The 23220-nt window shown below is 42.1% G+C and overlaps 1 protein-coding gene and 1 long non-coding RNA gene across 3 annotated transcripts in view; one reads left to right on the top strand and one right to left on the bottom strand.

The window, feature by feature from the left end:
• The window catches only part of LOC139569930 (uncharacterized), an 823452-nt gene that overhangs the window by 213438 nt on the left and 586794 nt on the right, over window positions 1-23220 (bottom strand). The window lies entirely within an intron of this gene.
• LOC139539812 (stonustoxin subunit beta-like) lies at window positions 7936-10516 on the top strand. The gene is made up of 4 exons (XM_071343127.1): window positions 7936-7952; window positions 8859-9032; window positions 9356-9402; window positions 9903-10516. The coding sequence occupies exons 1-4, from the start codon at window positions 7936-7938 to the stop codon at window positions 10514-10516; spliced, it is 852 nt and encodes a 283-aa protein (XP_071199228.1).

Genomic DNA, 23220 nt, shown 5'->3' on the forward strand with positions numbered 1-23220 from the left:
TGAAACTGATTGAGATGAAATGGTTGGCATGCAGATGCTGCATGGACGTTTCACGGTAAAACTTCCCGACTGACAGTGAGCGATGTGACTGGAGGACTGCAAAAAGGCGTGCATAAATTAGAGGTAAAGAAACATATGCGCCAAACGTGATTGGGAACAGGGTGGGTTGGTAACCGGGATGTGGGCGGTTACCTCCGGATCCGCAGCCTTTCAGGAATGGTTCACACTGAGACAGACATCCACACCTCCAGAAAGGAAGATGGCATATGCTCGATGCTGGGTATTCAGAGAGTGAGTGAGAGAGAAAGAGTGCTGGTGTTTGTGCATATAATGTAAGTGTGTCTGTTGCGTTATTGGTTGGTGGCTGCACGCACAGTACGTATAGAGTGTGTATGTGTGTCTGTGCCTGGTCGTGTGTATACATGAATCTATGAACCCCTATGCTAGCTCTTATCTTCCTTACTTACAACTTGCAGTGCGTGTGTGTGTCAGCATGCAACTAGACAGAAATGAATTAATGCCTCAGTTTTGTTGTAAAGTTTTTTTTTACAACACCAGCATTCTACAAAGTTGTGGACAGGGAAGAAAAGCAGGGATAAAAGTAGAGGTATGAGATGAAAGTGTCGAAGAATGATAGTGTCTTATAGGGACACTTTTCACTTCTCGCTGCGGCCCCGGATATGATGAAACATGGGCTCAACAGCCGAGTTTAGACTCTCTAAAGCATTGACAGCATTAAGGACTGTTGCTGCTGGGGGACAATGTCGACATTTTATACTGTGCTGAGATGATCTTCTTTTCAAATCAAATGTTATTAGTCACATTTGCCGAATACAACCGGTGTAGACCTTACTGTGAAATGCTTACTTACAGGCCCTTAACCAACCAGTGTAGACCTTACTGTGAAATGCTTACTTACAAGCCCCTAACCAACAGTGCAGTTTAAAAAATACGGATAAGAATAAGAGATAAAAGTAACAAGTAATTAAAGAGCAGCAGTGAAATAACAATATATACAGTGGGGCAAAAAAGTATTTAGTCAGCCACCAATTGTGCAAGTTCTCCCACTTAAAAAGATGAGAGAGGCCTGTAATTTTCATCATAGGTACACTTCAACTATGACAGACAAAATGAGAAAAACAAATCCAGAAAATCACAATGTAGGATTTTTAATGAATTTATTTGCAAATTATGGTGGAAAATAAGTATTTGGTCAATAACAAAAGTTTATCTCAATACTTTGTTATATACCCTTTGTTGGCAATGACAGAGGTCAAACGTTTTCTGTAAGTCTTCACAAGGTTTTCACACACTGTTGCTGGTATTTTGGCCCATTCCTCCATGCAGATCTCCTCTAGAGCAGTGATGTTTTGGGGCTGCTGCTGGGCAACACGGACTTTCATCTCCCTCCAAAGATTTTCTATGGGGTTGAGATCTGGAGACTGGCTAGGCCACTCCAGGATCTTGAAATGCTTCCTACGAAGCCACTCCTTCGTTGCCCGGGCGGTGTGTTTGGGATCATTGTCATGTTGAAAGACCCAGCCACGTTTCATCTTCAATGCCCTTGCTGATGGAAGGAGGTTTTCACTCAAAATCTCACGATAAATGGCCCCATTCATTCTGTCCTTTACACGGATCAGTCATCCTGGTTCCTTTGCAGAAAAACAGCCCCAAAGCATGATGTTTCCACCCCCATGCTTCACAGTAGGTATGGTGTTCTTTGGATGCAACTCAGCATTCTTTGTCCTCCAAACACGACGAGTTGAGTTTTTACCAAAAAGTTCTATTTTGGTTTCATCTGACCATATGACATTCTCCCAATCTTCTTCTGGATCATCCAAATGCTCTGAAGCAAACTTCAGACGGGCCTGGACATGTACTGGCTTAAGCAGGGGGACACGTCTGGCACTGCAGGATATGAGTCCCTGGCGGCGTAGTGTGTTACTGATGGTAGGCTTTGTTACTTTGGTCCCAGCTCTCTGCAGGTCATTCACTAGGTCCCCCTGTGTGGTTCTGGGATTTATGCTCACCGTTCTTGTGATCATTTTGACCCCACGGGGTGAGATCTTGCGTGGAGCCCCAGATCGAGGGAGATTATCACTGGTCTTGTATGTCTTCCATTTCCTAATAATTGCTCCCACAGTTGATTTCTTCAAACCAAGCTGCTTACCTATTGCAGATTCAGTCTTCCCAGCCTGGTGCAGGTCTACAATTTTGTTTCTGGTGTCCTTTGACAGCTCTCTGGTCTTGGCCATAGTGGAGTTTGGAGTGTGACTGTTTGAGGTTGTGGACAGGTGTCTTTTATACTGATAACAAGTTCAAACAGGTGCCATTAATACAGGTAACGAGTGGAGGACAGAGGAGCCTCTTAAAGAAGAAGTTACAGGTCTGTGAGAGCCAGAAATCTTGCTTGTTTGTAGGTGACCAAATACTTATTTTCCACCATCATTTGCAAATAAATTCATTAAAAATCCTACAATGTGATTTTCTGGATTTTTTTTTCTCATTTTGTCTGTCATAGTTGAAGTGTACCTATGATGAAAATTACAGGCCTCTCTCATCTTTTTAAGTGGGAGAACTTGCACAATTGGTGGCTGACTAAATACTTTTTTGCCCCACTGTACAGAGTCTGCAGCCTGTCCAGCTAAATTGTCCGCACCTGCACTCTCTCTCTCTCACTCACATGGACACAAGCACACATCTGTCAAAAACATACAAGTAAACAAAGACCTCCTAAAAAAACACACACACTGTGACCGTACAGCCAAATGCTTATTGACACCCCGAAGTTACGTTCACATTGACAAGGCCAACACAGAGCCTACGAGTCTCAGTGGTGTGTGTGTGTGTGTGCGCGTGTGCGATTTAAGGACCTCTCCATCTCGTGCGTGTGTGTTTGTGGTGAGAAAAAGGGGCCATGGTGACTCCTGAATAATGCCATTAGGCCTGTTATCCTTGCATCACATTTCTGCACAGGCATCCTGGATGGAGGGATCAATACCTTTCCCTGGAGGCAGATAGAGAGGTATAGAGGGGAGGGGGGACGGTGCGTAGTGGTGGAGTCAAGGAAGGTAGGAAGTGGGGAATGAAATTATCCTAGGGCAGACTGATAAGAGAAGGTATGAGCACCCCCCCCCCCACAACAAACATGCCCACCATGTCCACATTTCCATCTCCATGGCTTTGCTTCCTCACACGGTCACAGATTGACCTGGCTAACTGGCTGTCCCTAACGAGTGTCCCCAACGAGTGTCCCCTATCAAGTATCCCTTAACGAGGCCTACGGCATATGGTGCTCCCTCAGTCCCTCTGCCTCTCTCCATTTGTTCAGCTGCTAGGGGGTCTCCTTGAAACAGGGTCAGGGGCGATGTGAGAGTTTGTGTGAGAGACAGAGAGAGAGAGAAAAACGCGAGAGAGATGGGACAGAGGGGGAGAGTGTGTGTGTGTGTGAATGAGAGTGGGAGAGAAAAAAGAGAGGGCGAGAAAAATAGAGTGAAGGTTAGAGGGGAAAAAAAGAAATAAAGTAACATAGATCTGCTGTATCAGAGGCCGACCAAGACCAGAATAGATAACCATCCACCACCACTCCCACTTTACGGTGAAAAATGAATTTGTTTGGAGCAAAAGTGCAATTTGCAATAAACGAGAGGAGATGAGAGGAAATGGATCCGAGTCAACTGGCCATGCCTGGGAGACAGAGAGCAGGAGGGTTTACTATAGGGCAGGCGGGATGTAAAAACACCAGGGGAGAATGACTGCCCCCTCTCTTTGAAGCCACGGATGTTTAAGGACGAACGCAGTAAAGCATTGTAAGCAGAAACAGGATCCACCTTTATAGTGAATGGAAAAATGACGCTCTTCATGGTCAATCGTCGACTAAATAAAATACATTTTGGAAGACAATCATGGTACCAATAATTGCTTCTAATAAACTCAATTATTCTAAAATGGCAGCCTGCAGTACCCCGGTCGGTCGTCAACTTGAGTCTGTCAATGAGAGGGGGCAGCGCTGAGCTAGCCTGCAACGTCACTTCCTGGTGTAGCTCAAACTGCGCATTTTAAGTCTTAACAGACTATGTCTTAACATTTACCATATTAAACAGACATCATTTGGCTTCAATGTGCTTTTCGACTTCACATAGGAATGTTGTCACGTGATCAGCTTTGACCATTAACATATACAGTCACTGACACACGAGCGATAAGCCTACAGTAGGTGCTTTCCAGCAAACAGGATTCAGCACAATTGAGGTGCATTGTCAAATGACATGTTGGTTTGTGGAAATGTGTTTGTACTGACTAATAGTTTTGTTTTGCATAACAGGGAAGTTGAAGCTGAAAAGTGAATGTGCAATTTGAGGAGGTGTGTATATGAGTAATGTAATGAGTGTTTGTGTATATGAGTAATGTAATGAGTGTTTGTGTATATGAGTAATGTAATGAGTGTTTGTGTATATGAGTAATGTAATGAGTGTTTGTGTATATGAGTAATGTAATGAGTGTTTGTGTATATGAGTAATGTAATGAGTGTTTGTGTATATGAGTAATGTAATGAGTGTTTGTGTATATGAGTAATGTAATGAGTGTTTGTGTATATGAGTAATGTAATGAGTGTTTGTGTATATGAGTAATGTAATGAGTGTTTGTGTATATGAGTAATGTAATGAGTGTTTGTGTATATGAGTAATGTAATGAGTGTTTGTGTATATGAGTAATGTAATGAGTGTTTGTGTATATGAGTAATGTAATGAGTGTTTGTGTATATGAGTAATGTAATGAGTGTTTGTGTATATGAGTAATGTAATGAGTGTTTGTGTATATGAGTAATGTAATGAGTGTTTGTGTATATGAGTAATGTAATGAGTGTTTGTGTATATGAGTAATGTAATGAGTGTTTGTGTATATGAGTAATGTAATGAGTGTTTGTGTATATGAGTAATGTAATGAGTGTTTGTGTATATGAGTAATGTAATGAGTGTTTGTGTATATGAGTAATGTAATGAGAGGGGAGGAGCCTATGTGGGTGCGGTGCATATGCAAGAGTGTGTTTGTGTTTGCGAGAGATAAAGTGTCTGAGTGTGTCTGTGTATGCGCGTGCCCCATCCCACACACACACACACACACACACACACACACACACACACACACACACACACACACACACACACACACACACACACACACACACACACACACACACACACACACACACGCACACACGCACACACGCACACACAAACACACTCCACAAGAGAGCAGTAATTATCCAGACCCTAGTCTCCGAGTGTGTCTTTAATTCTGGGAACAGTTCAAAACTCATGAAACATTCATGGACATTTAGCTAGCTAGCTTGCTGTTGCTGCTAATTTGTCCTGGGATATAAACATTGGGTTGTTATTTTACCTGAAATGTACAATGTCTTTTTTTTTCTGGATCTTTATAGATTTTTGAACAATTTTGAGAAAACATTGTGTGTTCTCTACACCGACAAATAATCCACAGATTAAAGGTAGGAGGTAGGGGGTAGGGGTTAGGGTGCAAGGAGTAGGAGGTAGGGGGTAGGGGTTAGGGTGTAAGGAGTAGGAGGTAGGGGGTAGGGGTTAGGGTGTAAGGAGTAGGAGGTAGGGGGTAGGGGTTAGGGTGTAAGGAGTAGGAGGTAGGGGGTAGGGGTTAGGGTGTAAGGAGTAGGAGGTAGGGGGTAGGGGTTAGGGTGTAAGGAGTAGGAGGTAGGGGGTAGGGGTCAGGGTGTAAGGAGTAGGAGGTAGGGGGTAGGGGTCAGGGTGTAAGGAGTAGGAGGTAGGGGGTTGGGGTTAGGGTGTAAGGAGTAGGAGGTAGGGGGTAGGGGTTAGGGTGTAAGGAGTAGGAGGTAGGGGGTAGGGGTCAGGGTGTAAGGAGTAGGAGGTAGGGGGTAGGGGTCAGGGTGTAAGGAGTAGGAGGTAGGGGGTTGGGGTTAGGGTGTAAGGAGTAGGAGGTAGGGGGTAGGGGTTAGGGTGTAAGGAGTAGGAGGTAGGGGGTAGGGGTTAGGGTGTAAGGAGTAGGAGGTAGGGGGTAGGGGTTAGGGTGTAAGGAGTAGGAGGTAGGGGGTAGGGGTTAGGGTGTAAGGAGTAGGAGGTAGGGGGTAGGGGTTAGGGTGTAAGGACATTTCATTTAACCGCTTCTCCTTCAGTAGTAGTCTTCTTCTTCTTCTGTGGACTTTATATGGCGGTTGGCAACCAACTTTAAGGTGCATTACCACCACCAACTGGACTGGAGTGTGGACCTCAGTTCATCTTTCAATCACTGATGTGGGTATGTGCTCCTAAAACCAATGAGGAGATGGGAGAGGCGGGACTTGCAGCGTGTCAAGCATCAAAAATAGAACCAAGTTCGATTTTAGCGCCTGGCTACGCATACACTTGTTGACACGCTAGCAGGTTACATAAAATGATTGAATAACATGTATGTGCACATTTATTTTGCACCTCTTGCGCAATGTGAGCGGTGTAGTCAGCATGTGAGCCCAACTTCTTTGGAAGTCTTGGGCAACATCTGAATAGTCTAAAGTGGCTTCGTCTCCTTGTCTTCAGTCCTTCTTGAGCAATGATAGTGTACAGACTTCAAGATTTTCCATTAATTCGTTTTTAGCTAATAACGTCTACACTTGGCCACACTTACCTTAAGTGCATGACCAACTTCTAGGACTAGGAAAACTCATGATTGACTAACCTTAAACCACACAAACCCAATAGTCTTATGTATGATGATGTTAACTGTGGTTGTTGCAGGAAATGAGCTCTGGTTTATAAGGATATGATTTCTGATAAATGCGGAGATTAGGCAGTGGCTGCAGTAATGGGATGGCACCCAACTGGCACCACTGGTCTGGCACAGCTGGCACCAGTCTACCCAGTTATTGTGACAGGGTAGGAACTAAAGTGTTGATAAGTGTTTCCTAGGGGACCCTATAAGCTTTGGCTACATTGCATGTTTTCTCTTAGCTACTTCATGTAGCTAACATGTTTTCTCTTGGATACTTCATGTAGCTAACATGTTTTCTCTTAGCTACTTTATGTAGCTAACATGTTTTCTCTTAGATACTTCATGTAGCTAACATGTTTTCTCTTATCTACTTCATGCAGCTAACATGTTTTCTCTTAGCTACTTCATGTAGCTAACATGTTTTCTCTTAGCTACTTCATGTAGCTAACATGTTTTCTCTTAGCTACTTCATGTAGCTAACATGTTTTCTCTTAGCTACTTCATGTAGCTAACATGTTTTCTCTTGGCTACTTCATGTAGCTAACATGTTATCTCTTATCTACTTCATGTAGCTAACATGTTCTCTCTTAGCTACTTCATGTAGCTAACATGTTTTCTCTTAGCTACTTCATGTAGCTAACATGTTTTTGCTTTACATATTCCTCTTTGGTTTAGAAGATACTGTTGCACAAACAACATGCTGATTTAGGTCTACACCATCACTGGTATTATCAGGCTGTATTAGCCAGCTACGTTTGCTCTGACTCAGTACATTTATTAGCTAGCTAGCTATTAGCATTAGCGGCTAACAATTAAAATCTCACAAGTTTTTTGGCAACTTGCTAAAAAAAGACAAACTAGCTATTTTGCTGATATAAGAAACACAAACGAATAGTGATATATATATCTATATATATTATAGAACACTAGAGGATTTATATTAAGAAGCAAAGTGGAAACAGCCTCGTTGTCATCAACATTGTTCCATGTACTGCATTGACCAGCAGACTGAACAGTATTGTTGTCATCAACATTGTTCCATGTGCTGCATTGACCAGCAGACTGAACAGTATTGTTGTCATCAACATTGTTCCATGTACTGCATTGACCAGGCAGACTGAAAACAGGTGTTTTGTGGTTGAGGAGCATCAAATGCGCTCCTTGAGTGACAGGGGGCGTGGCTAGGTCACTGTGGAGATGACTCAAGTAGCAAGGTAAACTATAAAAATTGACATTACACATGGTGTGTCACATTTAACAAACCAAACATTCAAATACCGGTATAGAAGGTTAAGTAAAAACCCAAACCGGTCCCTGCATCAATACAGAAATATCATAAAATATGGTACACCTCACAGCCACACATACACACACACACACACACACACACACTGGAAACACACACACACACACATTGGACACACACACTGTAACTTTCTCATTCGTAATTGTTCATGATTCATTCATGGTTTGTATTAATCATGGCATCATCAGGATTAATTTAGTAGTGTTTAGAAACATGGTATCTACTTAGACAGAAAATTAATCCAGTCGTCATCCACCTTTCAGTTACTATTGGGCAAAACACAACCAAAACAAACTGCAAATGCAACCAATGAGTTTACAACCAAATACTATACTTTTGACTACTTAAAACAATATAAGTGAATTGGTCAGAATACGTATGACTTCTTCAAATGATATGTATTAAAATATCCTCAAATAAAAGGTGACATTATATACTGTCACCTCATATGAAACATTTGATCTGAAATCCAAAATGTTGTAGTAAAGAGCCACATTTAAAATGTTAGCTTCACTGTCAAAATAGATATGATGTGGACTGTATACTCAATACAATCTAAATATGATACCTCTCTGTCTGTCTTTTGACTGGTACTGCTTTTAAACTGGTCTGGTCAGTCTACTCAAATATTTGTACTATACATTTTTCTCTCTACAAGCAACACTTGTCATTCCTAATAACGATTCATTATTTATGAATAGATATAGCAGGTTTCAGGACACTGATATATCTAAAAATGTTGGAAAAATATACTGCCACTCTCTTCATCACCAAGAATAGCAGTGCGATTGTAATATGATTTTACTCTTTGCAGGCTGTCACGCTGTCTAGTCACAGAGGAAGGCTGTGCTTCTCTGGTCTCAGCTCTGAGGTCAAACCCCTCACACCTGAGAGAGCTGGACCTGAGCTACAATCACCCAGGAGACTCAGGAGTCAGACTGCTCTCTGCTGGACTGGAGGATCCACACTGCAGACTGGAGAAACTCAAGTATGTAGAGGGTTTATGTCAATGTTCATATCAGACATGTTTGACTTATCAGGCTAGTTAAGACAAACATTCTGACCACCACTTGGACAAAGTTATATTCTGACTGTGTGTGTGTGTGTGTGTGTGTGTGTGTGTGTGTGTGTGTGTGTGTGTGTGTGTGTGTGTGTGTGTGTGTGTGTGTGTGTGTGTGTGTGTGTGTGTGTGTGTGTGTGTGTGTGTGTGTGTGTGTGTGTGTGTGTGTGTGTGTGTGTGTGTGTGTGTGTGTGTGTGTGAGTTCATGTGTATCCCTCAATGACTGTCTGTTCTTCTGCTTACCGCTACAGTGTGGAACATGGTGGAGAGTACACAATGAAACCTGGGCTTAGAAAATGTGAGTGTTGACTGCTGTGAAGAATATGACAAAGAATAAGTCTTAATTCAAGTTAAGTCAAAGTCAAAGACCACCATCATTACTTACTATGTCATATTAAATATCAGCTGTAGTTCTACAGAAGCAGAATTCAGGGACACCAAAGTTTACAAAGAGTTGCTTTGACAATGTGTATTTTTGTCTATGTGTGTGGCGTGTTTGTGTAACATAAGAAATGTGTGTTTGTGTTCATGATGCATACATGTGTGTGTGTCCAGTGTGTGTGTGTGTTCACGCATGCATACATGTGTGTGTGTGTGTGTGTGTGTAATTAATGGGAACAAGTGTGTTTTATATAACCATACAGTATAACATATGATCATTCAACAAGTCTCAAGTTACCTTAACTTCTCCTTTTGATACCTAGAAACATCTACATTAAATGAATTAGTGAGAAGTGAATTAACATTCTAATGTGAATGATGATGATTTCTAATATTGTGTCTGGTTTCATCCATCAGATGTCTGTGATCTCACACTGGACCCAAACACAGTAAACAGACACCTCTCTCTGTCTGAGGAGAACAGAAAGGTGACATGGAGGAGAGAGAAGCAGCCGTATCCTGATCACCCAGAGAGATTTGAGGACCGTGAACAAGTGCTATGTAGAGAGGGTCTGACTGGGCGCTGTTACTGGGAGGTAGAGTGGAGTGGGAAAAGACCTGTTATAGGAGTGACATATAAAGGAATCAGCAGGAGAGGAAGGGGTGATAACTGTAGGATTGGACACAATGACAAGTCCTGGAGTCTGTTCTGCTCTCAAAACAGATACACTGCCTGGCACAATAATAATGACACTACCATAGACGTCCCCTCCTCCGGCTCCCACAGAGTAGGAGTGTATCTGGACTGGCCAGCCGGCACTCTGTCCTTCTATAGAGCCTCCTCTGACACACTGACCCACCTGATCACATTCACCTCCACATTCATTGAGCCCCTCTATCCAGGGTTTAGGGTTTATGATGATTACTCCTCAGACACATACACATACACACACACACACACACAGTCTTGTATTTGTAACCATTTTAGGACTCCTCACAAATACATACCTGTTGAGGACCCTGCTTTCTAGACATAGACATCATAGAAGCACAGAAATTACACTCATGAGAATCTATTATGAGGAAATCACCAAAAGTTTCTGACTCCTTGAAAAAACTTCACTTGAAATTTGACCAACTACTTGAGACCGTAAATTGCAAATCAAATCACATTTTATTGGTCACATACACATGGTTAGCAGATGTTAATGCGAGTGTAGTGAAATGCTTGTCCTTCTAGTTCCGACCGTACAGTAATATCTAACAAGTAATCTAACAATTTCACAACAACTACCTTTTACACACAAGTGTAAAGGAATGAATACGAATATGTGCATATAAATATATGGATGAGTGATGGCAGAACGGCATAGGCAAGATGCAGTAGATGGTATAGAGTACAGTATATACATATGAGATGAGTAATGGAGGGTATGTAAACATTATATAAAGTGGCATTGTTTAAGTGACTAGTGATACATTTATTACATTGAATTATTAATTATTTAAGTGGCTAGAGATTGAGTCTGTATGTTGGCAGCAGCCACTCAGCCATCGAGAGAAGGCCTCCTATAAAATCTATAAAAGCTATCCAACTGCCTACGTTGTACCTAATGGAAGCGTAAAATAATTAACAAGTTTAAATTCTCGATATTTGATGCATTCATTCTATTTTATGACTGAAAATATTGCAGGTAGATGCCACGATGATGCAACACGGATGGCAACTCAACAGTTAGTTATTCTGTAGTTCTTCTATAGTGTAGTTCTACTGTAGTGTAGTTATTCTGTAGTGTAGTTCTTCTGTAGTGTAGTTCTATTGTAGTGTAGTTCTACTGTAGTGTAGTTATTCTGTAGTGTAGTTATTCTGTAGTGTAGTTCTATTGTAGTGTAGTTATTCTGTAGTGTAGTTCTATTGTAGTGTAGTTCTACTGTAGTGTAGTTATTCTGTAGTGTAGTTATTATGTAGTGTAGTTATTCTGTAGTGTAGTTCTTCTGTAGTGTAGTTCTACTGTAGTGTAGTTCTTCTATAGTGTAGTTCTGTAGTGTAGTTCTACTGTAGTATAGTTCTACTGTAGTGTAGTTCTGTAGTGTAGTTATTCTGTAGTGTAGTTATTCTGTAGTGTAGTTCTACTGTGGTGTAGTTCTTCTGTAGTGTAGTTCTACTGTAGTGTAGTTATACTGTAGTGTAGTTATTCTGTAGTGTAGTTCTACGGTGTAGTTCTACTGTAGTGTAGTTCTACTAGAGTGTAGTTCTACTGTAGTGTAGTTCTACTGTGGTGTAGTTCTACTGTGGTGTAGTTCTTCTGTGGTGTAGTTCTACTGTAGTGTAGTTCTACTGTAGTGTAGTTATTCTGTAGTGTAGTTCTACGGTGTAGTTCTACTGTAGTGTAGTTCTTCTGTAGTGTAGTTCTACTGTAGTGTAGTTCTACTGTAGTGTAGTTCTACTGTGGTGTAGTTCTATAGTGTAGTTCTGTAGTGTAGTTCTGTAGTGTAGTTCTACTGTGGTGTAGTTCTATAGTGTAGTTCTGTAGTGTAGTTCTGTAGCGTAGTTCTACTGTGGTGTAGTTCTATAGTGTAGTTCTGTAGTGTAGTTCTATAGTGTAGTTCTGTAGTGTAGGTCTACTGTGGTGTAGTTCTACTGTGGTGTAGTTCTTCTGTAGTGTAGTTCTTCTGTAGTGTAGTTCTACTGTAGTGTAGTTATACTGTAGTGTAGTTATTCTGTAGTGTAGCTCTGTAGTGTAGTTCTACTGTAGTGTAGTTCCACTGTAGTGTAGTTCTACTGTAGTGTAGTTCTACTGTAGTGTAGTTCTGCTGTAGTGTATCTCTGTAGTGTAGTTATTCTGTAGTGTAGTTCTACTGTAGTGTAGTACTACTGTAGTGTAGTTCTACTGTAGTGTAGTTCTGCCGTAGTGTAGTTCTGCTGTAGTGTAGTTATTCTGTAGTTATTTTGTAGTGTAGTTCTTCTGTAGTGTAGTTCTGTAGTGTAGTTCTACTGTAGTGTAGTTCTGTAGTGTAGTTCTACTGTAGTGTAGTTCTGTAGTGTAGTTCTACTGTAGTGTAGTTCTGCTGTAGTGTATCTCTGTAGTGTAGTTATTCTGTAGTGTAGTTCTACTGTAGTGTAGTACTACTGTAGTGTAGTTCTACTGTAGTGTAGTTCTGCTGTAGTGTAGTTCTGCTGTAGTGTAGTTATTCTGTAGTGTAGCTCTGTAGTGTAGTTCTACTGTAGTGTAGTTCCACTGTAGTGTAGTTCTACTGTAGTGTAGTTCTACTGTAGTGTAGTTCTGCTGTAGTGTATCTCTGTAGTGTAGTTATTCTGTAGTGTAGTTCTACTGTAGTGTAGTACTACTGTAGTGTAGTTCTACTGTAGTGTAGTTCTGCTGTAGTGTAGTTCTGCTGTAGTGTAGTTATTCTGTAGTTATTTTGTAGTGTAGTTCTTCTGTAGTGTAGTTCTGTAGTGTAGTTCTACTGTAGTGTAGTTCTGTAGTGTAGTTCTACTGTAGTGTAGTTCTGTAGTGTAGTTCTACTGTAGTGTAGTTCTTCTGTAAAGTATTTAAACTGCAACAACCATTTCAGTAATGGATTCATTATATCCAAGTAACAGATTAATAGTTTAGAAAAATGTATTTTATTTTTCTGTAACACTCAAAGTCAGCAGGCTTTGTATTCTTGAGACCTTAGTCACTACAAAAGTGAACCACCTGGGAAAACTTCCCCTGAACAGAGTGAGATGGAGGACATTCATCAACTGCCTATGAGCTTAAGTGAAGTAAGTCCCATTAAATCCTCAGAGGTACACCAAGATAGAAGCATCTTATACACTTATTTTCTCTGATCTGCAACTATTCTGTTGTGTACATAGACCTGTACTAGTCTGTTGTGTTTATAGACCTGTACTATTCTGTTGTCTACATAGACCTGTCCTGCTCTCCAGTCCCTGTTTACTAGCACTAGAAGCAGCAATGCATTTCTCACAGTCTTGTTTTCCAGGCGTTTTTCCCATTCGGATAAAATTCATCAAGGAATCTTCAACAGCATCCACCTCTATTGTCGACCAAAACCTTGTTGTTCCTTTGGCACCTTTGGAAAGAGATGACATTATAAATGACATTAAATAAAGGTTGAGTACAATACAGTACTTGAACATCTCTCTGTATTAACTCTACCAGGTTGCAGCTGTATCTGCAGAGAGTGTTGAGATTAAACTAACAATCCCAACTAAATAACTACATAGAGAAGGATGTGAGAGAAGAATGTGCAATGCTGACATCAAGGCAGACTCAATCTGTATGGAATCTAACCCCAACAATCTGTATGGAATCTAACCCCAACAATCTGTATGGAATCTAACCCCAACAATCTGTATGGAATCTAACCCCAACAATCTGTATGGAATCTAACCCCAACAATCTGTATGGAATCTAACCCCAACAATCTGTATGGAATCTAACCCCAACAATCTGTATGGAATCTAACCCCAACAATCTGTATGGAATCTAACCCCAACAATCTGTTTGGAATCTAACCCCAACAATTTGTATGGAATCTAACCCCAACAATCTGTATGGAATCTAACCCCAACAATCTGTATGGAATCTAACCCCAACAATCTGTATGGAATCTAACCCCAACAATCTGTATGGAATCTAACCCCAACAATCTGTATGGAATCTAACCCTAACAATCTGTATGGAATCTAACCCCAACATTCTGTATGGAATCTAACCCCAACAATCTGTATGGAATCTAACCCCGACAATCTGTATGGAATCTAACCCCAACAATCTGTATGGAATCTAACCCCAACAATCTGTATGGAATCTAACCCCAACAATCTGTATGGAATCTAACCCCAAAAATCTGTATGGAATCTAACCCCAACAATCTGTATGGAATCTAACCCCAACAATCTGTATGGAATCTAACCCCAACAATCTGTATGGAATCTAACCCCAACAATCTGTATGGAATCTAACCCCAACAATCTGTATGGAATCTAACCCCAACAATCTGTATGGAATCTAACCCCAACAATCTGTATGGAATCTAACCCCAACAATCTGTATGGAATCTAAGCCCAACAATCTGTATGGAATCTAAACCCCAACAATCTGTATAAAATCTAACCCCAACAATCTGTATGGAATCTAACCCCAACAATCTGTATGGAATCTAACCCCAACAATCTGTATGGAAATCTAACCCCAACAATCTGTATGGAATCTAACCCCAACAATCTGTATGGAATCTAACCCCAACATTCTGTATGGAATCTAACCCCAACAATCTGTATGGAATCTAACCCCAACAATCTGTATGGAAATCTAACCCCAACAATCTGTATGGAATCTAACCCCAACAATCTGTATGGAATCTAACCCCAACATTCTGTATGGAATCTAACCCCAACAATCTGTATGGAATCTAACCCCAACAATCTGTATGGAATCTAACCCCAACAATCTGTATGGAATCTAACCCCAACAATCTGTATGGAATCTAACCCCAACAATCTGTATGGAATCTAACCCCAACAATCTGTATGGAATCTAACCCCAACAATCTGTATGGAATCTAACCCCAACAATCTGTATGGAATCTAACCCCAACAATCTGTATGGAATCTAAGCCCAACAATCTGTATGGAATCTAAACCCCAACAATCTGTATAAAATCTAACCCCAACAATCTGTATGGAATCTAACCCCAACATTCTGTATGGAATCTAACCCCAACAATCTGTATGGAATCTAACCCCAACAATCTGTATGGAATCTAACCCCAACAATCTGTATGGAATCTAACCCCAACAATCTGTATGGAATCTAACCCCAACAATCTGTATGGAATCTAACCCCAACAATCTGTATGGAATCTAACCCCAACAATCTGTATGGAATCTAACCCCAAAAATCTGTATGGAATCTAACCCCAACAATCTGTATGGAATCTAAGCCCAACAATCTGTATGGAATCTAACCCCAACAATCTGTATGGAATCTAACCCCAACAATCTGTATGGAATCTAAGCCCAACAATCTGTATGGAATCTAAACCCCAACAATCTGTATAAAATCTAACCCCAACAATCTGTATGGAATCTAACCCCAACATTCTGTATGGAATCTAACCCCAACAATCTGTATGGAATCTAACCCCAACAATCTGTATGGAATCTAACCCCAACAATCTGTATGGAATCTAACCCCAACAATCTGTATGGAATCTAACCCCAACAATCTGTATGGAATCTAACCCCAACAATCTGTATGGAATCTAACCCCAACAATCTGTATGGAATCTAACCCCAAAAATCTGTATGGAATCTAACCCCAACAATCTGTATGGAATCTAAGCCCAACAATCTGTATGGAATCTAACCCCAACATAAGGGAACTATTTTACGGGAGCCGTATGGTTAGTGAAAAAAGTCCCATTGCAAATGTACGGTCCCTTACTAGACGTTCGCCGACGTTTCTAAAAATCGCAGACGGCGTCGGGCCGTAGGCGGGGGAGAGATCTTTCGGGAAGTCATCGAAGAAAATGTCTCGGACGTTCGGTTTCCGTTTTATAAAATAACAAATTTAGGACATTTTTCCGCATTCTCGAAAATTCCCACAAGAGGGAAAATAAATCATATTGCAAGCGCACGAGCACGTGGCAAACGCGCACAGCCTTTTCTCCGAAACGGAAAATATTTCGAAGACGAAACTTGGCGAGCGTAGGTTTGGAGTAATGGGCAGTTGGCCCCGAACAAGATGGCGTCGAGGCCTCAGCGCTTTTTGAGTTATGGCCATTTTTCTGGGATTAAAGGTCAAAACCCAAAGTAGGGTGCTAATTTGACCACTTCACGTCAAAGTACATAAGCATACGGTGTCAGGAAAAAAAGAACCAGCCATTTATCTATCGTAATTTAAGAGAAATCGTACATTGACCATTTGGTCATGTTCACAAAGAGGAATTTGTTAACCAAAAAACTCACAGATCCAGTTGCAGTGTGTTCAGACGCACATTTTTTAAGTGGGTCTCGAAGCTCTGCGAGAATTCTGTGATTTTATGTGATTTTATGAAATAACACACACTCATTTAACCCTCTTTAAATAAGTCAGTTCTTAACATAAAGACTTAAAACTCAATATGTTATAAGAGCCTACCCCAAGGAGGGTATGTGTTCACTTTCAGCTTCCTATGTCAACCTGAAGTACCTTAAAATGGTGCCATAGGGTCAGGTTTGAAGGGTAATAAAGGTCAGATCTTTTCAAAACTTCACTTGTGTGATTAGACAACCCTCATGAACTGTAATCAGTAATTTCTCCCAACAGATGTCAAAGAAAAGCTCTCTCACACAAACACACACACACAAGAAGCAAGGATGGAGTGAAAAAGTACGGTGCTTGAAGACACACAAAGCCTGCAATGGCATTCCTATTATCTCTAGGCCGTGCCGAGTTCAACGAGATGCCCCGCTTGACCGTAGCTCGCTCGGTCTGAGCGCAGCGACCATTACAAGAAGACGGACCCAAATGACCTTTGACCTCAATTTCAATTTTATTTGCTTTTGGGAGACAGAGAGAGAACCGTTAAGGTTAGAAGCACAATTTGACCTCAGGAATGTTCTTAAGGTCCTCCCGATCTGTGCAAGCCTAACATTGACCCTGTGGCATTAACCCTTAACAGTTAAAATAAGGTGTTTACATCAAACAGTTTACAATGACATGTCTCCCCATTGGAATACATTGACTGCACCTCTAAATTCAACCTGAAGCCTATGTGGGTTATGAATGTCTTATGAACCTGTCTTTGATGTCAGTCCATCAGGCCACCGTGAGGTCTACCTGTGTCGATTCTAAGCTTCCTGGAGCAACCGGAAGTGATTAAATTCACCCTAAAAGTGTTTTGATTTACATAGCCTGCAATTGTGAAAATCACTGCATTCAAACCTGTGTAGATCAGTCAATTTTTAACATACAGACTTAAAACTCAGGATTCTGTAACAGCATACTCCATTCAAGATATGTTTTTATTTATAGCTTCCTGTGACAACCGGAAGTGCCTTAAGTTGGTGTCATAGATGCAGTATTGAAGGGTTAAATGGTCAGAACTTTTCAAAACTTCATTTGTGTGATTAGACAACCCTCATGAAGTGTAAATCAGTCATTTCTCCCAAAAGATGTCAAAGAAAAGTTCTCACACACACACACAGCAGGGATGGAGTGAAAAAGTACGGTGCTTAAAGACACACAACGCCTGCAATGGCATTACCATTATCTCCAGGCCGTGTCGAGTTCAACGAGATGCCCCGCTTGACCGTAGCTCGCTCGGTCTGAGCGCAGCGACCGTTACAAGAAGACGGACCCAAATGACCCTTTGACCTCAATTTCAATTTTATTTGCTTTTGGGAGACAGAGAGAGAACCGTTAAGGTTAGAAGCACAATTTGACCTCAGGAACGTTCCTATGGTCCTCCCGATCTGTGCAAGCCTAACATTGACCGTGTGGCATTAACCCTTCACAGTTAAAATAAGGTGTTTACATCAAACAGTTTACAATGACATGTCTCCCCATAGGAATACATTGAGTGCTCCTCTAAATTCAACCTGAAGCCTATGTTGATTATGAATGCCTCATGAACCTGTCTTCAAAGACAATCCATCAGGCCACTATGAGGTCTACCTGTGTCGATTCTAAGCTTCCTGGAGCAACCGGAAGTGGTTAAAATCACCCTAAAAGTGTTTGCCATACCCAACCTGCAGTTTGAGAGAAATAGTGCATTCAACCCTATGTAAATCAGTCAATTTTTAACATACAGACTTAAAACTCAGGATTCTATAAAAGCCTACTCCAGTGATGATATGTGTTTATTTTTAGCCATAATTGGTGTCAAATGGGCTGTTTCGAAGGGTTAAAAATTTCAAATCTTTCCAAAACTTCATATAGGTGAATAGACAACCCTCATGAACTGTAAATCAGTCATTCGTCCCATCAGATTTTTTTTTTTAACCTCTAACGAGCCTCTACCCCGGGTCCGGGATCACCCCCCACCCCCCCCACACACTGATTAGCATAGCTAGCATAGCTTCACAAGTAGATAGTAGCATCTAAATATCATTAAATCACAAGTCCAAGACACCAGATGAAAGATACAGATCTTGTGAATAAAGCCACCATTTCAGATTTTTAAAATGTTTTACAGGGAAGACAAAATATGTATATCTATTAGCTAAACACGTTAGCAAAATACACCACTTTTCTAACTCCATCAGTTTCTTACTACTTCAGGTGCTATCACCAATTCGGCTAAACTAAGATATTGATAGCCACTAACCAAGAAAAAACCTCTTCAGATGACAGTCTGATAACATATTCATGGTATAGGATAGTTTTTGTTAGAAAAAAGTGCATATTTCAGGTAGAAATCACAGTTCTACATTGCAGCTGCAATCTGAAATAGCGTTGGAAGCAGCCGGAATAATTACTGAGACCGACGTCAATTACCAAAAGAATCATCCTAAAACACTTTAGAAAAATAGACAGCCTACAGCAATCGAAAGACACAGATCTTGTGAATCCAGAGAATATTTCAGATTTTCTAAGTGTTTTACAGCGAAAACACAATATAGCATTATATGAGCGTACCACAATAGCCAGAATCACAACCGCATTTACCAGCTGTAAATGTTAGCGATCGTAACAACCCAACAAAATATATATAATTTGACTAACCTTGATATACTTCATCAGATGACAGACCTGTAACATCATATTACACAATGCATATAGCTTTTGTTCGAAAATGTGCATATTTAGCAGCACAAATCGTGGTTATACTATGTAATCACTACAAACATTGCATGTATTCTGGCCGGCGCCATTTTGGATTAGCGCCTATTCTTATAAAAATACTATTCATAAACTTGACAAAAAAATATAAGTTGGACAACAATCGAAAGATAAATTAGTTCTTAATGCAATCGCTATGTTAGATTTTTAAAATTAACGTTACTAGACATATAGTGTGCGTTGCAGCCAGACCAGTGCCTGCAAAAGTGGCGCGCAAACACTATGACATTTTTCCACATAAATACATAATAACATCATAAATAGTTCCTACTTTTGGACGAGCTTCCATCAGTATCTTGGGCAATGTGTCTTTTCTTCAAAAGAATAGTTGCTTTGTTGTAAAACGTCCTCTTCACCTTTGGAACTAGCTGCTACCATTAGCTATGTCGCACACACATGTCCAAATCCTCAAACTAGATACAAAGGAAATTCAGAAAAATAGCACTATACTCGCATAAACTGATATAAATCGGTTTCAAATAACATCGTTATGATGTTTCTAACACCTATATTTAATTAAATTACAGACGGATACATCTCTGGTCGATAACTGAGCGTTCCAAAATTTCATCCTGACTTCTTGCCAGGCGCCATGACGAACGAGACAAAGAAAGGTACTCTCGTTCCATCCGGCTTTATAACCTCGGACAGCTACGCAGACAGACCATTCCACTTCTCATTGGTTACTGACATCCAGGGGAAGGCGGGTGCAGTTCAATTCCAGCCATAGGATATACACAGGCTTTAAAACTGAACCCAGATCAGAGGATAATTCTCAGACCTTCGCAAGTCATGTCAGGATTTTTGCTGTAGAGGGAGTTCTGGGTCACCCACAGACATAATTAAAACGGTTTTAGAAACTAGACAGTGTTTTCTATCCAATATTAGTAAGGATATGCATATTGTACGATCAAGAATTGAGCAATAGGCCGTTTAATTTGGAGACCAAAATATGCTAATGCGGAACATCACCCCCTATAGTTGCAAGAAGTTAAATTACACACCCACACAGAAAGGATGGAGTGACACACTGAGGGGCTTAGAGGCAGAAAGGGAAGGTAGAGAGTCAGAACAGAGGGAAAGAGAGAGAGAGGGAGGGGAGAGAGTCAGAACAGAGGGAAAGAGAGAGAGGGAGGGTAGAGAGTCAGAACAGAGGGAAAGAGAGAGAGGGAGGGTAGAGAGTCAGAACAGAGGGAAAGAGAGAGAGGGAGGGTAGAGAGTCAGAACAGAGGGAAAGAGAGAGAGGGAGGGTAGAGAGTCAGAACAGAGGGAAAGAGAGAGAGGGAGGGTAGAGAGTCAGAACAGATGGAAAGAGAGAGAGAGGGTAGAGTCAGAACAGAGGGAAAGAGAGAGAGAGAGGGAGGGGAGAGAGTCAGAACAGAGGGAAAGAGAGAGAGAGAGGGAGGGGAGAGAGTCAGAACAGAGAGAAAGAGAGAGAGGGAGGGTAGAGAGTCAGAACAGAGGGAAAGAGAGAGAGAGGGTAGAGAGTCAGAACAGAGAGAAAGAGAGAGAGGGAGGTTAGAGAGTCAGAACAGAGGGAAAGAGAGAGAGAGCGGGAGGGTAGAGAGTCAGAACAGAGGGAAAGAGAGAGAGATGGAGGGTAGAGAGTTAGAACAGAGGGAAAGAGAGAGAGGGGGAGGGTAGAGAGTCAGAACAGAGGGAAAGAGAGAGAGAGGGAGGGGAGAGAGTCAGAACAGAGGGAAAGAGAGAGAGAGGGAGGGTAGAGAGTCAGAACAGAGGGAAAGAGAGAGAGAGGGAGGGTAGAGAGTCAGAACAGAGGGAAAGAGAGAGAGTGGGAGGGTAGAGAGTCAGAACAGGGGGAAAGAGAGAGAGTGGGAGGGTAGAGAGTCAGAACAGAGGGAAAGAGAGAGAGAGGGAGGGTAGAGAGTCAGAACAGAGGGAAGGAGAGAGAGAGGGAGGGGAGAGAGTCAGAACAGAGGGAAAGAGAGAGAGAGGGAGGGTAGAGAGTCAGAACAGAGGGAAAGAGAGAGAGAGAGAGAGAGGGTAGAGAGTCAGAACAGAGGGAAAGAGAGAGAGAGGGAGGGGAGAGAGTCAGAACAGAGGGAAAGAGAGAGAGAGGGAGGGGAGAGAGTCAGAACAGAGGGAAAGAGAGAGAGAGGGAGGGTAGAGAGTCAGAACAGAGGGAAAGAGAGAGAGAGAGAGGGAGAGAGAGAGAGAGAGAGAGAGAGAGAGAGAGAGAGAGAGAGAGAGAGAGAGAGAGAGAGAGAGAGAGAGAGGGTAGAGAGTCAGAACAGAGGGAAAGAGAGAGAGAGGGAGGGGAGAGAGTCAGAACAGAGGAAAAGAATGAGAGAGGGAGGATAGAGAGTCATAACAGAGGGAAAGAGAGAGAGAGGGTGGGTAGAGAGTCAGAACAGAGGGAAAGAGAGAGAGAGGGAGGGTAGAGAGTCAGAACAGAGGGAAAAAGAGAGAGGGAGGGTAGAGAGTCAGAACAGAGGGAAAGAGAGAGAGAGGGAGGGTAGAGAGTCAGAACAGAGGGAAAGAGAGAGAGAGGGAGGGTAGAGAGTCAGAACAGAGGGAAAGAGAGAGAGTGGGAGGGTAGAGAGTCAGAACAGGGGGAAAGAGAGAGAGTGGGAGGGTAGAGAGTCAGAACAGAGGGAAAGAGAGAGAGAGGGAGTGTAGAGAGTCAGAACAGAGGGAAAGAGAGAGAGAGGGAGGGTAGAGAGTTAGAACAGAGGGAAAGAGAGAGAGTGGGAGGGTAGAGAGTCAGAACAGAGGGAAAGAGAGAGAGATGGAGGGTAGAGAGTTAGAACAGAGGGAAAGAGAGAGAGTGGGAGGGTAGAGAGTCAGAACAGGGGGAAAGAGAGAGAGTGGGAGGGTAGAGAGTCAGAACAGAGGGAAAGAGAGAGAGAGGGAGGGTAGAGAGTCAGAACAGAGGGAAAAAGAGAGAGGGAGGGTAGAGAGTCAGAACAGAGGAAAAGAGAGCGAGAGGGAGGGTAGAGAGTCAGAACAGGGGGAAAGAGAGAGAGAGGGAGGGTAGAGAGTTAGAACAGAGGGAAAGAGAGAGAGAGAGAGAGAGAGAGGGTAGAGAGTCAGAACAGAGGGAAAGAAAGAGAGAGAGAGGGTAGAGAGTCAGAACAGAGGGAAAGAGAGAGAGAGAGAGAGAGTCAGAACAGAGGGAAAGAGAGAGAGAGGGAGGGTAGAGAGTTAGGACAGAGGGAAAGAGAGAGAGTGGGACGGTAGAGAGTCAGAACAGAGGGAAAGAGAGAGAGATGGAGGGTAGAGAGTTAGAACAGAGGGAAAGAGAGAGAGTGGGACGGTAGAGAGTCAGAACAGAGGGAAAGAGAGAGAGAGGGAGGGTAGAGAGTCAGAACAGAGGGAAAGAGAGAGAGAGGGAGGGGAGAGAGTCAGAACAGAGGGAAAGAGAGAGAGAGGGAGGGTAGAGAGTCAGAACAGAGGGAAAGAGAGAGAGAGGGAGGGTAGAGAGTCAGAACAGAGGGAAAGAGAAAGAGAGGGAGGGGAGAGAGTCAGAACAGAGGGAAAGAGAGAGAGAGGGAGGGGAGAGAGTCAGAACAGAGGGAAAGAGAGAGAGAGGGAGGGTAGAGAGTCAGAACAGAGGGAAAGAGAGAGAGAGAGAGAGAGAGAGAGTAGAGAGTCAGAACAGAGGGAAAGAGAGAGAGAGGGAGGGGAGAGAGTCAGAACAGAGGAAAAGAAGGAGAGAGGGAGGATAGAGAGTCAGAACAGAGGGAAAGAGAGAGAGGGAGGGTAGAGAGTCAGAACGGATGGAAAGAGAGAGAGAGGGTAGAGTCAGAACAGAGGGAAAAAGCGAGAGAGAGGGAGGGGAGAGAGTCAGAACAGAGGGAAAGAGAGAGAGAGAGGGAGGGGAGAGAGTCAGAACAGAGAGAAAGAGAGAGAGGGAGGGTAGAGAGTCAGAACAG

Source organism: Salvelinus alpinus, chromosome 1 (assembly GCF_045679555.1).
Source record: "Salvelinus alpinus chromosome 1, SLU_Salpinus.1, whole genome shotgun sequence".
Taxonomy (NCBI): Eukaryota; Metazoa; Chordata; class Actinopteri; order Salmoniformes; family Salmonidae; genus Salvelinus; species Salvelinus alpinus.

Excerpts from the sequence above, each read along its gene's own strand:
- LOC139539812 (XM_071343127.1), top strand. Across the intron at positions 9,033-9,355 it reads TGCAGACTGGAGAAACTCAA|TGTGGAACATGGTGGAGAGT; the intron begins GTATGTAGAGGG and ends TTACCGCTACAG. Across the intron at positions 9,403-9,902 it reads GAAACCTGGGCTTAGAAAAT|ATGTCTGTGATCTCACACTG; the intron begins GTGAGTGTTGAC and ends TTCATCCATCAG.